The sequence below is a fragment of the Oncorhynchus mykiss genome, chromosome 18, assembly GCF_013265735.2.
Source record: "Oncorhynchus mykiss isolate Arlee chromosome 18, USDA_OmykA_1.1, whole genome shotgun sequence".
NCBI classification, from domain to species: Eukaryota; Metazoa; Chordata; class Actinopteri; order Salmoniformes; family Salmonidae; genus Oncorhynchus; species Oncorhynchus mykiss.
The window spans coordinates 11,468,740-11,485,789 of NC_048582.1; the positions used below are offsets into that span (position 1 = coordinate 11,468,740).

Sequence of the window (17,050 nt, forward strand, 5' to 3'; positions counted from 1 at the left end):
GAGAGAGGAGAGGGGGATAGAGGAGAGAGGGGGATGGGGGATAGACGAGAGAGGGGGGGATGGGGGATAGAGGAGAGAGGGGGATGGGGGATAGAGGAGAGAGGGGGATGGGGGAGAGAGGAGAGAGGGATGGGGGAGAGGAGAGAGAGGGATGGGGGAGAGGAGAGAGAGGAATGGGGGAGAGGAGAGAGAGGAATGGGGAGAGGAGAGAGAGGGATGGGGGAGAGAGGAGAGGGGGGTAGGGGAGAGAGGGGGATGGGGGAGAGAGGAGAGAGGGATAGGGGAGAGAGGGATAGGGGAGAAAGGGATAGGGGAGAGAGGGGTTAGGGGAGAGAGGGGTTAGGGGAGAGAGGGGTTAGGGGAGATAGGAGAGGGGGATAGAGGAGAGAGGGGGATGGGGGAGAGAGGAGAGAGGGGGATGGGGGAGAGAGGAGAGAGGGAAAGATAGAGTAAGTTATTTGACATGGCAACATCTTGGTCTACAGACAACATTCAGGGTGAGGAACCATGGACAGATCCTGTTGGTATTGTCCTCTCTCTCACCCAGATGAGGAGCTGTGTGATGACCACGTTGCCCTTGCGGCACGCCAGGTGAAGGGCGGTGCGTCCGTCTCCCTCTCCACACGTCTCGTTGACTTGCTCCCGGGAGCCGTGAGCCAGAAGCAGGATGACGCAGCGCAGGTCCTCCTCGGCCGTGGCCCTCAGCAGCTGCTGGCCCAGGGATAGGTCCACCCCCGAGAGCGACGCCAGGAACAACCGCTGCTCGTACTTAGCTCGGATCCAACGCTCACGCTCCTCCCTGAGAGATAAATACACAGACTACTGGTTAAGAGGAACAATCTTAACATCATCTTCTCCACCTGTTCATCTAGTCACGCTCCTCCCTGAGAGAGAGAAATACACAGACTACTGGTTAAGAGGAACGATCTTAACATCTTCTCCACCTGTTCATCTAGTCACACTCCTCCCTGAGAGAGAGAAATACACAGACTACTGGTTAAGAGGAACGATCTTAACATCATCTTCTCCACCTGTTCATCTAGTCACGCTCCTCCCTGAGAGAGAGAAATACACAGACTACTGGTTAAGAGGAACGATCTTAACATCATCTTCTCCACCTGTTCATCTAGTCACGCTCCTCCCTGAGAGAGAGAAATACACAGACTACTGGTTAAGAGGAACGATCTTAACATCATCTTCTCCACCTGTTCATCTAGTCACACTCCTCCCTGGAGAAGGAACACATAGGACAGAAGGGGGATGTTCACCATTGTTCTAGTTCACCTAGCAGTGTGGATATCTGCTGACTGTTACAGGGATATCTGCTGACTGTTACAGGGATGATAACGGCTGACTGTTACAGGGATGATAACGGCTGACTGTTACAGGGATGATATCTGTTACAGGGATGATAAATGTTGACTGTTACAGGGATGATATCTGCTGACTGTTACAGGGATGATAAATGTTGACTGTTACAGGGATGATATCTGCTGACTGTTACAGGGATGATATCTGCTGACTGTTACAGGGATGATATCTGTTGACTGTTACAGGGATGATATCTGTTGACTGTTACAGGGATGATATCTGTTGACTGTTACAGGGATGATATCTGTTGACTGTTGCAGGGATGATATCGGCTGACTGTTGCAGGGATGATATCGGCTGACTGTTGCAGGGATGATATCGGCTGACTGTTATAGGGATATCTGCTGACTGTTACAGGGATATCTACTGGGTCTCTTTGGGAAGCACAGGACCATTCTCAGCAAGAATGAGTTCAGATGGTAAAAAAGTGAATGGAAGAGTGGGTTAACTAGGACTGGGTTAACTAGGAGTATGTTAACTAGCCTAGTCTGTGAAGGATTAAGACACCATGCAAACCCCATTGCGCTGAGAGAGACCAGGAAAGAGAGAGACCAGGAGAGAGAGAGAGAGACCAGGAGAGAGAGAGAGACCAGGAGAGAGAGAGAGACCAGGAGAGAGAGAGAGAGACCAGGAGAGAGAGAGAGAGACCATGAGAGAGAGAGAGAGACCATGAGAGAGAGACCATGAGAGAGAGAGAGACCAGGAGAGAGAGAGAGACCAGGAGAGAGAGAGAGAGAGACCAGGAGAGAGAGAGAGAGAGACCAGGAGAGAGAGAGAGAGACCAGGAGAGAGAGAGAGACCAGGAGAGAGAGAGAGAGAGACCAGGAGAGAGAGAGAGAGAGACCAGGAGAGAGAGAGAGAGAGAGAGACCAGGAGAGAGAGAGAGAGACCAGGAGAGAGAGAGAGAGAGACCAGGAGAGAGAGAGAGACCAGGAGAGATAGAGAGAGAGACCAGGAGAGATAGAGAGAGAGACCAGGAGAGATAGAGAGAGAGAGGGGAAGCGGGGCAGTGTGAGTACAGAGTGGTAACAGTTTCCAGCCACTCAATCTAATCCTGTGATGTGATAGCGCTAATCTCTCCCTAATCCCCGCCATGTAAACACAGCCTTTCAGCCCAATTGGGATTATCCATGCATCAATCCTCCTGTTAGAAAGGAGAGGAACCACAGTGGCCTGGGGAGAGGATAGGGGAGGGACAGGAGTGAGGATATAGAGCTGTCCTGTATCCCTAGAAACAACAGTCCCCCTCAGGGGGTCCTGGGTCCCCCACTATCCAGGATATGGAGAACACAGTATAGTGGAACCTCACTGCTGGCTCACTTCCTCTGTAATGACCTACCCTGGGTGGAGGGTTAGGCCTGAGAGAGAGCATTACATACACACACCAGGAGAGAGAAAGACAGGATATACAGTAAAAGTCAAACATTTAGACATCTACTGTTTCAAGGATTTTTCTTTGTTTTTACTATTTTCTACATTGTAGAATAATAGTGAAGACATCAAAACCATGGAAACAAAAAAGTGTTAAACAAAATAAAAATATATTTTATATTTCAGATTCTTCAACATGGCCACCCTTTGCCTTGATGACTTTGTAGACTCTTGGCATTCTCTCAACCAGCTTCACCTGGAATGCTTGAAGGAGTTCCCACGTATGCTGTGCATTTGTTGGCTGCTTTTCTTTCACTATGTGGTCCAACTCATCCCAAACCATCTCAATTGGGTTGAGGTCGGGTGATTGTGGAGGCCAGGTCATCTGATGCAGCACTCCATCACTCTCCTTCTTGGTCAAATAGCCCTTACACAGCCAAGAGGTGTGTTGGGTCATTGTCCTGTTAAAAAACAAATTATAGTCCCACTAAGTGCAAACCAGATGGGTTGGCATATCACTGCAGAATGCTGTGGTAGCCATGCTGGTTAAGTGTGCCTTGAATTCTAAATAAATCACAGACAGTGTAACCAGCAAAGCACCCCCACACCACCTCCTCCATGCTTCACGGTGGGAACAACACATACGGAGATCATCCATTCACCTACTGCATCTCACAAAGATACGGTGGTTGGAACGAAAAATCTAAAATTTGGACTCATCAGACCAAAGCACAGATTTCCACCGGTCTAATATCCATTGCTTGTGTTTCTTGGCCCAAGAAAGAATATTCTTATTGGTGTCTTTAGTAGTGGTTTCTTTGCAGCAGTTTGACCACAAAGGCCTGATTCACGCAGTTTCCTCTGAACAGTTGATGTTGAGATGTGTCTGTTACTTGAACTCTGAAGCATTTGTTTGGGCTGCAATTTCTGAGGCTGATAACTATAATGAACTTATCCTCTGCAGCAGAGGTAACTCTGGGTCTTCCTTTCCTGTGGCGGTCCTCATGAGAGCCAGTTTCATCATAGCGCTTGGTTTAAGCGACTGCACAAAGTTATTGAAGGCCCAGATTGACTGACCTTCATGTCTTAAAGTAATGATGGACTGTCATTTCTCTTTGCTTATTTGAGCTGTTCTTGCCATAATATGGACTTGGTCTTTTACCAAATAGGGCTACCTTCTGTATACCACCCCTACCTTGTCACAACACAACTGATTGGCTTAAAGGCACTGAGGAAAGAAATTACACAAATTAACAAGGCATACCTGATAATTGAAATGCAGTCCAGGTGACTACCTAATGAAGCTGGTTGAGAGAATGTGTGCAAAGCTGTTATCAAGGCAACAAAGAAGAATCTCAAATATAAAATATATTTTGATTACTACATGATTCCATATGTGTTATTTCATAGTTTTAATGTCTTCACTATTATTCTACAATGTAGAAAATAGTAAAAATAAAGAAAAACCCTTGAATGAGTAGGTGTGTCCAAACTTTTGACTGGTACTGTATGTAGAGTGTGAATCAAACCTTTCCATATCCCCTCCTACTGTTAGTGCACTGCTTTTCAAGATCTTTTAAACACTGCCAAAGATTTGGAATTTTGTTGAGACCCTCAAATTCAACAAAGCCAATGACAGCAACCTAGTCACCCACCAGAGGTTTCTGACCCACTGTCTGGGAACCACTAAGGACTGGTCATGAAATGCTGGCTTCTCAAGGCAACAGGGCCGTCTATGGACTGCCTATATGTTGACAGGTCTGAGGTGTAGGGGATAACGAAGTCGCCTCGTCAGCCATAACAGAAGATGAGTGATGAGACCTTAGGGTGTCTCAGAGGGTTAACCTCAAACAGACCCATTGACGGAAGTAATTACAAATTAGCCGCGTGTGGAGGGTCTCTCTCTCTCTGCAGGAGAAAGCGTTTTATCAGAGCGCGAGGGGGGCAGACGGACAGATGATAAAAATAGTCAATCTATAGCCCTGGGGATCGATGCCCTGCGACATCCTTCTTAATCAAAGCCTCGGCAACGGGATGACTGGGCCCAACCCCCGGTAACGATTTCCTTTTTCCTTCAAACCACTGCAACCGTGGCTGAGCATCCACACACACACACACACACATCCACACCGAGTGCCCTTACTCAACACACACACACACACATCCACACCGAGTGCCCTTACTCAACACACACACACACACACACACACACACACACACACACACACACACACACACACACACACACACACACACAGCTAATATCAAAACGTTAGAAATTGGTTTCTGGCTAAACTTGTCTCAAAGTAGCTATAGGCCAGGAAGGAGGATATTCATTCACTAACTTCTGTGGTTATACAGAAAGGATGGTGGGAGGAGAGAGAGACAGACAAATACAACTAGATGGAGAGTTTTAGAGGTGTGGGAACCCAGTAGAATCTCATTAACTCTCTCCCCAGAGAATAGACAGTGTGTTGCGTTTGGTTGTGTGTGTGTGTTTGAGGGGGTGTAACCTAGGTATGGGGGCCTGCCTGCCACATTACCCTCTCTGGTCGGGGGCTAGCCTAGCAGGACGGAATGTCCCTGGTCTTCCTGCCTGTCCCGGGGAGAGAGTGAGGAGGCTGGGCGGAGGTACACGGGCCAGAGCCCCGGGACAAAGCCCCAGGGAGGGGTGGGCAGGGAGGGTCTCGGCAGGGGCCTGGGCCCTCGTCTCTCTGGGTGTGTGTGGAGGAAATGCGGAGGCAGCACTTCAATGCTTCCTGGCACGCATGCCTTCCCCAGAGGACAGAGTTGCTATGGCTGGAGTCTGGGCCTTCCCCAGAGGACAGAGTTGTTATGAGCTGGAGTCTGGGCCTTCCCCAGAGGACAGAGTTGCTATGGCTGGAGTCTGGGCCTTCCCCAGAGGACAGAGTTGCTATGGCTGGAGTCTGGGTCTTCCCCAGAGGACAGAGTTGTTATGGGCTGGAGTCTGGGCCTTCCCCAGAGGACAGAGTTGCTATGGCTGGAGTCTGGGTCTTCCCCAGAGGACAGAGTTGCTATGGCTGGAGTCTGGGCCTTCCCCAGAGGACAGAGTTGTTATGGGCTGGAGTCTGGGTCTTCCCCAGAGGACAGAGTTGCTATGGCTGGAGTCTGGGCCTTCCCCAGAGGACAGAGTTGCTATGGCTGGAGTCTGGGCCTTCCCCAGAGGACAGAGTTGCTATGGCTGGAGTCTGGGCCTTCCCCAGAGGACAGAGTTGTTATGAGCTGGAGTCTGGGCCTTCCCCAGAGGACAGAGTTGTTATGGGCTGGAGTCTGGGTCTTCCCCAGAGGACAGAGTTGCTATGGCTGGAGTCTGGGCCTTCCCCAGAGGACAGAGTTGTTATGGGCTGGAGTCTGGGCCTTCCCCAGAGGACAGAGTTGTTATGAGCTGGAGTCTGGGCCTTCCCCAGAGGACAGAGTTGCTATGGCTGGAGTCTGGGCCTTCCCCAGAGGACAGAGTTGTTATGGGCTGGAGTCTGGGTCTTCTCCAGGACAGAGTTGTAATGGGCTGGAGTCTGGGTCTTCCCCAGAGGACAGAGTTGCTATGGCTGGAGTCTGGGCCTTCCCCAGAGGACAGAGTTTCTATGGGCTGGATCCTGGGTCTTCCCCAGGACAGAGTTGTTATGGGCTGGATTCTGGGTCTTCTCCAGGACAGAGTTGCTATGGCTGGAGTCTGGGTCTTCCCCAGGACAGAGTTGTTATGGGCTGGAGTCTGGGTCTTCCCCAGGACAGAGTTGTTATGGGCTGGATCCTAGGTCTTCTCCAGGACAGAGTTGTTATGGGCTGGAGTCTGGGTCTTCTCCAGGACAGAGTTGTTATAGGCTGGAGTCTGGGTCTTCTCCAGGACAGAGTTGTTATAGGCTGGAGTCTGGGTCTTCTCCAGGACAGAGTTGTTATAGGCTGGAGTCTGGGTCTTCTCCAGGACAGAGTTGTTATAGGCTGGAGTCTGGGTCTTCTCCAGGAGAGTGTTGTTATGGGCTGGAGTCTGGGTCTTCTCCAGGACAGAGTTGTTATGGGCTGGAGTCTGGGTCTTCTCCAGGACAGAGTTGTTATGGGCTGGAGTCTGGGTCTTCTCCAGGACAGAGTTGTAATGGGCTGGAGTCTGGGTCTTCTCCAGGACAGGTTTATAATGGGCTGGAGTCTGGGTCTTCTCCAGGACAGAGTTGTAATGGGCTGGAGTCTGGGTCTTCTCCAGGACAGAGTTGTTATGGGCTGGAGTCTGGGTCTTCTCCAGGACAGAGTTGTTATGGGCTGGAGTCTGGGTCTTCTCCAGGACAGAGTTGTTATGGGCTGGAGTCTGGGTCTTCTCCAGGACAGAGTTGTTATAGGCTGGAGTCTGGGTCTTCTCCAGGACAGAGTTGTTATGGGCTGGATCCTGGGTCAGGCAGAGACAAGGGCCCAGACACACACAAACACGCGCGTGCGCCATGTTGTACACAATGGGAACGGACAAACTCAGGGTGGTGACAGCACAGCATTGTAAGGGAGAAGATGAAGTGTCCACATTCACACACGATCACATGACAGGATGGATGTCCCCTACAATGGCCTCCACAACACGTGACAAACACCCCCCCCCCCCCCCCGACTTAGATAATGAAACACTAAACTGTTGTTTCCAACACTGCTAATATACCCTACTGACAAGCACACAGCGACATTATCCCCCCTGAATGAGAAAATACACTAGTAAGAATGAATCCATTACTAAGTGATTTTCCAACTGACATTTGGTGTTCATCTTGAAAGGCATTAAGGGGTAGCATGCTACCATTATCCTCTGGTTAGAGTATTGAGAGCAGTTTGGAAACTAGAAAGGCTAATTGGACTAATTAGCTACTCAGAAAGGCTCTCTGACAAAAGCTGGGGAGGGTGGTGTGTGTGCCTGAGGGCCCCCCCCTCCGTGTGTCTAAGAGAGGTACCTGTCTGACTGCAGCTCACTGTTCCACCATGTTTGTCTCACTTATCACATTGGATTAGAGGACAGGCTGCAGCACCACGGAGCACTGTGAAGATAATTAACCACAGGTCCTGCTCAGACAGACTGACAGGGACACACTCTCACACAGGATGCAACCACACACACACTCCCCACAACCCCTATTCTCTCTCACCACCTACAGCAAATGCTTAAAAAGGGAACACGAAGGGTGTGTGTGTGTGTGAATAATAATCACAGGAGGCAGATTTCCTAGCCAGTCTAATTAAACACTACAGGTCATGCCAGCGAGGGCTCCAACATGTCCGAACGCAATGAGCCTTTCACAAGAAATGCCCCCCGACCACAACACACACACACTTCAACGTTTCCCATTAGTGCGTTCATGTGAGATGACAGCAACACATTATTATCATGATAATGACTTAGGTAAATCTATTCCACCCTGAGAGAGAGGAACCCCATGTATGTACAACCCTGTCTGTTCTCTCTGTACTGTAGGTTGAGAAACAGTGGTGAGAGGTAAATACATGGGGGTTGTGTGTAGGTGTGTGTAGGTGTGTGTGTAGGTGTGTGTAGGTGTGTGTAGGGGTGTGTGTAGGTGTGTGTAGGGGTGTGTGTAGGTGTGTGTTACAAGCGTCAGTTAAAGCCATGACCAACCCCTTGGTGAATAGAACAGCGGGCTGGTTTGACTGACAGCTTCATTAGCCTGTGTTAGGTTGTTAGCGGGACTGTTGACTTCCGCCGAGGAAGCGACAGTGGGGTTCTGTCGCCGTTGGAAACCGTGGGGTGAGGAATGTGCTTGTTTGGGGTTACCCGGGGATAAACAGGGGGGCTGGTGTCAGTCTCTGACTCTCATCTGGGGCCAACTGGAGACAGGAGCTGAAGAATAGATACGTGTCATTTCCTGCCTCTTTTAGGTGCATGAGTCTGTGTTTGTATTATTTCTGTGTGTGTTGGTTCTCCCTGGCCAGTCTCTTTGTTGCAGTGTGTTTACACACAGGCCCAGTAGTTTCCTGTCTCCCCCAGACCCCCAGGCAGAGCCCCGTCTGATTGGTCAACTCTGACAGCCGTCCACTCCACTGGGCCGTCCGACCGTGACTGGTCAACCAGCTGCTCTCCACTGCCACTACTACGACCACGGGGAGGAAGGGGGTCTACGACCAGGGGGAAGGAGGGAGGGGGTCTGCGACCAGGGGGAGGGAGGGAGGGGGTCTACAACCAGGGGAAGGGAGGGGGTCTACGACCACGGGGAGGGAGGGGGTCTACGACCACGGGGAGGGAGGGGGTCTACGACCAGGGGGAGGGAGCGGGTCTACGACCAGGGGGAGGGAGGGAGGGGGTCTACGACCAGGGGAGGGAGGGGGTCTACGACCAGGGGAGGGAGGGGGTCTACGACCAGGGGGGGGAGGGGGTCTACGACCACGGGGAGGGAGGGGGTCTACGACCCCAACATAGACCCTGGATACAAGACTCACAGCAGAGTCCCACATCCTAATAAATCAGAACAATAGTCATTATCTAGCATTATGGTGTTATCAAATGATCATTTACAGTTGATGGCTAATGTTGCCTATTAAAGTGATGACATTTATGGTGTTATCAAATGATCATTTACAGTTGATGGCTAATGTTGCCTATTAAAGTGATGACATTTATGGTGTTATCAAATGATCATTTACAGTTGATGGCTAATGTTGCCTATTAAAGTGATGACATTTATGGTGTTATCAAATGATCATTTACAGTTGATGGCTAATGTTGCCTATTAAAGTGATGACATTTATGGTGTTATCAAATGATCATTTACAGTTGATGGCTAATGTTGCCTATTGAAGTGATGACATTTATGTGACACGCAGTGATTCATTAAGTGACTAAATAATGTGTCGTTGTTTTCCACCTAAAATGGAGTTGACCTTATTACCAATGTCCAAAATTACCAGCATTATCATAACTGTCATCACCAGCATCATGATCATTTCCAGCATCATTACCGTAAAGGGCTGTTATTCGATGCCCTCCAACAACAACACATCATCATGAGACATTCCTCAACATGATCATCTTTATCTCTTAACAAAGAGAGAAGACATCCTTGTTAACATACATAATAACATCCATATCACATTCCCATTCTAACAGTGTGTCGCTGGGTCTGATCTGCACTGTGAGACGCACGGACCTCAGGAATACCACCACCATTCATTACAGAATGGAACTGTGGCAGAGCAGTGAGAGGAACCAGGTTGGACTGAAGTCCTCAGTCAGTGACACACACACACACACACACACACACACACACAGTCGTCAGTCAGTCAGTGACAAACACACCACACAGCGTTGTCAGTCAGTCAGTGACAAACACACCACACAGCGTTGTCAGTCAGTCAGTGACAAACACACCACACAGCGTCGTCAGTCAGTCAGTGACACACACACACACCACGTCGTCCTTCAGTCAGTCAGTCAGTGACACACACACACACACCACACAGCGTCGTCAGTCAGTCAGTGACAAACACACCACACAGCGTTGTCAGTCAGTCAGTGACAAACACAACACACAGCGTAATCTGTCAGTCAGTCAGTGACAAACACACCACACAGCGTTGTCAGTCAGTCAGTGACACACACACACACCACACAGCGTTGTCAGTCAGTCAGTGACACACACACCACACAGCGTTGTCAGTCAGTCAGTGACAAACACACACACCACACAGCGTTGTCAGTCAGTCAGTGACAAACACAACACACAGCGTCGTCAGTCAGTCAGTGACACACACACCACACAGCGTTGTCAGTCAGTCAGTGACAAACACACACACCACACACCGTCGTCAGTCAGTCAGTGACAAACACACCACACACCGTTGTCAGTCAGTCAGTGACACACACACCACACAGCGTTGTCAGTCAGTCAGTGACAAACAACACACAGCGTCGTCAGTCAGTCAGTGACAAACACACACCACACAGCGTCGTCAGTCAGTCAGTGACACACACACCACACAGCGTCGTCAGTCAGTCAGTGACACACACACCACACAGCGTCGTCAGTCAGTCAGTGACACACACACCACACAGCGTTGTCAGTCAGTCAGTGACACACACACCACACAGCGTCGTCAGTCAGTCAGTGACAAACACACCACACAGCGTCGTCAGTCAGTCAGTGACACACACACCACACAGCGTCGTCAGTCAGTCAGTGACACACACACCACACAGCGTCGTCAGTCAGTCAGTGACACACACACCACACAGCGTCGTCAGTCAGTCAGTGACAAACACACCACACAGCGTCGTCAGTCAGTCAGTGACACACACACCACACAGCGTCGTCAGTCAGTCAGTGACACACACACCACACAGCGTCGTCAGTCAGTCAGTGACAAACACACCACACAGCGTCGTCAGTCAGTCAGTGACACACACACCACACAGCGTCGTCAGTCAGTCAGTGACACACACACCACACAGCGTCGTCAGTCAGTCAGTGACACACACACCACACAGCGTCGTCAGTCAGTCAGTGACAAACACACACACCACACAGCGTCGTCAGTCAGTCAGTGACAAACACACACACCACACAGCGTCGTCAGTCAGTCAGTGACAAACACACACACCACACAGCGTCGTCAGTCAGTCAGTGACAAACACACCACACAGCGTCGTCAGTCAGTCAGTGACACACACACCACACAGCGTCGTCAGTCAGTCAGTGACAAACACACACACCACACAGCGTCGTCAGTCAGTCAGTGACAAACACACACACCACACAGCGTCGTCAGTCAGTCAGTGACAAACACACACACCACACAGCGTCGTCAGTCAGTCAGTGACACACACACCACACAGCGTCGTCAGTCAGTCAGTGACACACACACCACACAGCGTCGTCAGTCAGTCTGTGACAAACACACCACACAGCGTCGTCAGTCAGTCAGTGACAAACACACCACACAGCGTCGTCAGTCAGTCAGTGACACACACACCACACAGCGTTGTCAGTCAGTCAGTGACACACACACCACACAGCGTTGCCAGTCAGTCAGTGACACACACACACACCACACAGCGTCGTCAGTCAGTCAGTGACAAACACACCACACAGCGTCGTCAGTCAGTCAGTGACAAACACACCACACAGCGTCGTCAGTCAGTCAGTGACACACACACCACACAGCGTTGTCAGTCAGTCAGTGACAAACACACACACCACACAGCGTCGTCAGTCAGTCAGTGACAAACACACACACCACACAGCGTCGTCAGTCAGTCAGTGACAAACACACACACCACACAGCGTCGTCAGTCAGTCAGTGACACACACCACACAGCGTCGTCAGTCAGTCAGTGACACACACACCACACAGCGTTGTCAGTCAGTCAGTGACAAACACACCACACAGCGTTGTCAGTCAGTCAGTGACACACACACCACACAGCGTCGTCAGTCAGTCAGTGACAAACACACACACCACACAGCGTCGTCAGTCAGTCAGTGACAAACACACACACCACACAGCGTCGTCAGTCAGTCAGTGACAAACACACCACACAGCGTCATCAGTCAGTCAGTGACACACACACCACACAGCGTCGTCAGTCAGTCAGTGACAAACACACACACCACACAGCGTCGTCAGTCAGCCAGTGACAAACACACACACCACACAGCGTCGTCAGTCAGTCAGTGACAAACACACCACACAGCGTCGTCAGTCAGTCAGTGACACACACACCACACAGCGTCGTCAGTCAGTCAGTGACACACACACCACACAGCGTTGTCAGTCAGTCAGTGACAAACACACCACACAGCGTTGTCAGTCAGTCAGTGACACACACACCACACAGCGTCGTCAGTCAGTCAGTGACAAACACACACACCACACAGCGTCGTCAGTCAGTCAGTGACAAACACACACACCACACAGCGTCGTCAGTCAGTCAGTGACAAACACACCACACAGCGTCGTCAGTCAGTCAGTGACACACACACCACACAGCGTTGTCAGCCAGTCAGTGACAAACACACACACCACGTCGTCCTTCAGTCAGTCAGTCAGTCAGTCAGTCAGTGACACACACACACACACACACAGCGTCGTCAGTCAGTGAGTGAGCAGAGTGGCCTTCTCCTTTGCCCTAATTAGCCCTCTCTAATTCAGGTCGTTAGGACTCGTTACACACAGCGTCGTCAGTCAGTCAGTGACAAACACACCACACAGCGTCGTCAGTCAGTCAGTGACACACACACCACACAGCGTTGTCAGTCAGTCAGTGACAAACACACACACCACACAGCGTCGTCAGTCAGTCAGTGACAAACACACACACCACACAGCGTCGTCAGTCAGTCAGTGACAAACACACACACCACACAGCGTCGTCAGTCAGTCAGTGACACACACCACACAGCGTCGTCAGTCAGTCAGTGACACACACACCACACAGCGTTGTCAGTCAGTCAGTGACAAACACACCACACAGCGTTGTCAGTCAGTCAGTGACACACACACCACACAGCGTCGTCAGTCAGTCAGTGACAAACACACACACCACACAGCGTCGTCAGTCAGTCAGTGACAAACACACACACCACACAGCGTCGTCAGTCAGTCAGTGACAAACACACCACACAGCGTCATCAGTCAGTCAGTGACACACACACCACACAGCGTCGTCAGTCAGTCAGTGACAAACACACACACCACACAGCGTCGTCAGTCAGCCAGTGACAAACACACACACCACACAGCGTCGTCAGTCAGTCAGTGACAAACACACCACACAGCGTCGTCAGTCAGTCAGTGACACACACACCACACAGCGTCGTCAGTCAGTCAGTGACACACACACCACACAGCGTTGTCAGTCAGTCAGTGACAAACACACCACACAGCGTTGTCAGTCAGTCAGTGACACACACACCACACAGCGTCGTCAGTCAGTCAGTGACAAACACACACACCACACAGCGTCGTCAGTCAGTCAGTGACAAACACACACACCACACAGCGTCGTCAGTCAGTCAGTGACAAACACACCACACAGCGTCGTCAGTCAGTCAGTGACACACACACCACACAGCGTTGTCAGCCAGTCAGTGACAAACACACACACCACGTCGTCCTTCAGTCAGTCAGTCAGTCAGTCAGTCAGTGACACACACACACACACACACAGCGTCGTCAGTCAGTGAGTGAGCAGAGTGGCCTTCTCCTTTGCCCTAATTAGCCCTCTCTAATTCAGGTCGTTAGGACTCGTTACAACTCGTTAGGGTTCCACTGACTCCCAGGTAATGAGGTCTGACAGGAGGAATCTGTCACCTGGACAGCTCCCCCAGTAAACCTGGGGAGACTAAGACCAGGGTGAGATGCCCAGACCATACACACAGGCTCACATACAGAGAGGAGAGAGGTAGTCACTAGAGGGAACAACACATACAGAGAGGTAGTCACTAGAGGGAACAACACATACAGAGAGGTAGTCACTAGAGGGAACAACACATACAGAGAGGTAGTCACTAGAGGGAACAACACATACAGAGAGGTAGTCACTAGAGGGAACAACACATACAGAGAGGTAGTCACTAGAGAGAACAACACATACAGAGAGGTAGTCACTAGAGGGAACAACACATACAGAGAGGGAAGAGGGAACAACACATACAGAGAGGTAGTCACTAGAGGGAACAACACATACAGAGAGGTAGTCACTAGAGGGAACAACACATACAGAGAGGGAAGAGGGAACAACACATACAGAGAGGTAGTCACTAGAGGGAACAACACATACAGAGAGGTAGTCACTAGAGGGAACAACACATACAGAGAGGGAAGAGGGAACAACACATACAGAGAGGTAGTCACTAGAGGGAACAACACATACAGAGAGGTAGTCACTAGAGGGAACAACACATACAGAGAGGTAGTCACTAGAGGGAACAACACATACAGAGAGATAGTCACTAGAGGGAACAACACATACAGAGAGATAGTCACTAGAGGGAACAACACATACAGAGAGATAGTCACTAGAGGGAACAACACATACAGAGAGATAGTCACTAGAGGGAACAACACATACAGAGAGGAGAGAGGGAACAACACATATAGAGAGGAGAGAGGGAACAACACATACAGAGAGGTAGTCACTAGAGGGAACAACACATACAGAGAGATAGTCACTAGAGGGAACAACACATACAGAGAGATAGTCACTAGAGGGAACAACACATACAGAGAGGTAGTCACTAGAGGGAACAACACAAATACAGAGAGGTAGTCACTAGAGAGAACAACACAAATACAGAGAGGTAGTCACTAGAGGGAACAACACATACAGAGAGGAGAGAGGGAACAACACATACAGAGAGGTAGTCACTAGAGGGAACAACACATACAGAGAGGTAGTCACTAGAGGGAATAACACATACAGAGAGGTTGTCACTAGAGGGAACAACACATACAGAGAGGTAGTCACTAGACGGACCAACACATACAGAGAGGTAGTCACTAGAGGGAACAACACATACAGCGAGGTAGTCACTAGAGGGAACAACACAGAGACGTAGTCACTAGATGGAACAACACATACAGAGAGGTAGTCACTAGAGGGAACAACACATACAGAGAGATAGTCACTAGATGGAACAACACATACAGAGAGGTAGTCACTAGAGGGAACAACACATACAGAGAGGTAGTCACTAGAGGGAACAACACATACAGAGAGATAGTCACTAGAGGGAACAACACATACAGAGAGGTAGTCACTAGATGGAACAACACATACAGAGAGGTAGTCACTAGAGGGAACAACACATACAGAGAGGTAGTCACTAGAGGGAACAACACATACAGAGAGGTAGTCACTAGATGGAACAACACATACAGAGAGATAGTCACTAGAGGGAACAACACATACAGAGAGGTAGTCACTAGATGGAACAACACATACAGAGAGGTAGTCACTAGCGGGAACAACACATACAGAGAGGTAGTCACTAGAGGGAACAACACATACAGAGAGGTAGTCACTAGATGGAACAACACATACAGAGAGATAGTCACTAGAGGGAACAACACATACAGAGAGGTAGTCACTAGAGGGAACAACACATACAGAGGGATAGTCACTAGAGGGAACAACACATACAGAGAGGTAGTCACTAGAGGGAACAACACATACAGAGAGGTAGTCACTAGATGGAACAACACATACAGAGAGATAGTCACTAGAGGGAACAACACATACAGAGAGGTAGTCACTAGAGGGAACAACACATACAGAGAGGTAGTCACTAGAGGGAACAACACATACAGAGAGGTAGTCACTAGAGGGAACAACACATACAGAGAGGGAAGAGGGAACAACACATACAGAGAGGAGAGAGGGAACAACACATACAGAGAGGGAAGAGGGAACAAGGTACACATGGTACCACAGAAAGAAGAGGCAGACAGACAGCAGAATAGCTGTAAAATAGAGAGCAGATAGATACTATTGTCTTACAAGGTAAAAATACCCTAGACCCCCCCCCAAAACAAGGGGTCTGAAATCAATTACACTTTGGTGGTTAGCTGCCTTGGATAGTCACAGATAATTAAACAGCTCTTTTTTATGATGAACAGATTAGTGTCTCTGTTACTGAGCCTTTGCCTGGCTTGATACTGCTCCCTGATTGGCTGGCTGGGGGAAAATGGGCAAAGCTGATGGGAAGTGCCCTCAGCTGAATCACAATGCTCCAGTAGTGGCATGAAGAGCAGAGAGAGAGGAAAGGAGGGAGGGAGGAGGAGAGAGAGGAAAGGAGGGAGGGAGGAGGAGAGAGAGAGGGAGGAGGAGAGAGAGAGGGAGGGGAAGGAGAGAGAGGGAGGAGAAGAGGGAGGGAAGGAGAGAGAGGTAGAGGGAGACAGAGCACGCTCCAGTAGTGGCATGAAGAGCAGAGAGAGAGGAAAGGAGGGAGGGAGGAGGAGAGAGAGAGGGAAGGAGAGAGAGGTAGAGGGAGACAGAGCACGCTCCAGTAGTAGCATGAAGAGCAGAGAGAGAGGAAAGGAGGGAGTGAGGAGGAGAGAGAGAGATAGAGGGAGACAGAGCACACTCCAGTAGTGGCATGAAGAGCAGATAAGAGGGGAAAGGTCAAGAGGGAGAGAAGGGATAGAGAGAGAGGTAGGGGGCAAGGAGAGAGAGGTAATGGAAAGGGGAGAGTGTGTAGGGGGAGAGGGACAGTGTCTGGCTGAGCACAAACCTGGCTGCCTACCTACCTTGTGACCCGACCAGGAAGTCCTGAGAGAGTCCAGACCCATTGACATTTCTGTTCATATTAGCCCC

The 17,050-nt window shown here is 50.0% G+C and overlaps 1 protein-coding gene across 8 annotated transcripts in view; it reads right to left on the reverse strand.

Annotated features, from left to right (window-relative positions):
* The window catches only part of LOC110528752 (arf-GAP with GTPase, ANK repeat and PH domain-containing protein 1), a 282,636-nt gene that overhangs the window by 5,268 nt on the left and 260,318 nt on the right, over nucleotides 1-17,050 (reverse strand). For all 8 annotated transcript variants that reach the window (XR_005037373.1, XM_036951836.1, XM_036951835.1 and 5 more), the window contains one exon: nucleotides 544-799. Coding sequence is in view for 7 of the 8 variants with exons in the window: in XM_036951836.1 (XP_036807731.1) it covers nucleotides 544-799 (256 nt within the window). In the remaining variant the exon portion in view is untranslated. The remainder of the gene's footprint in view (nucleotides 1-543; nucleotides 800-17,050) is intronic.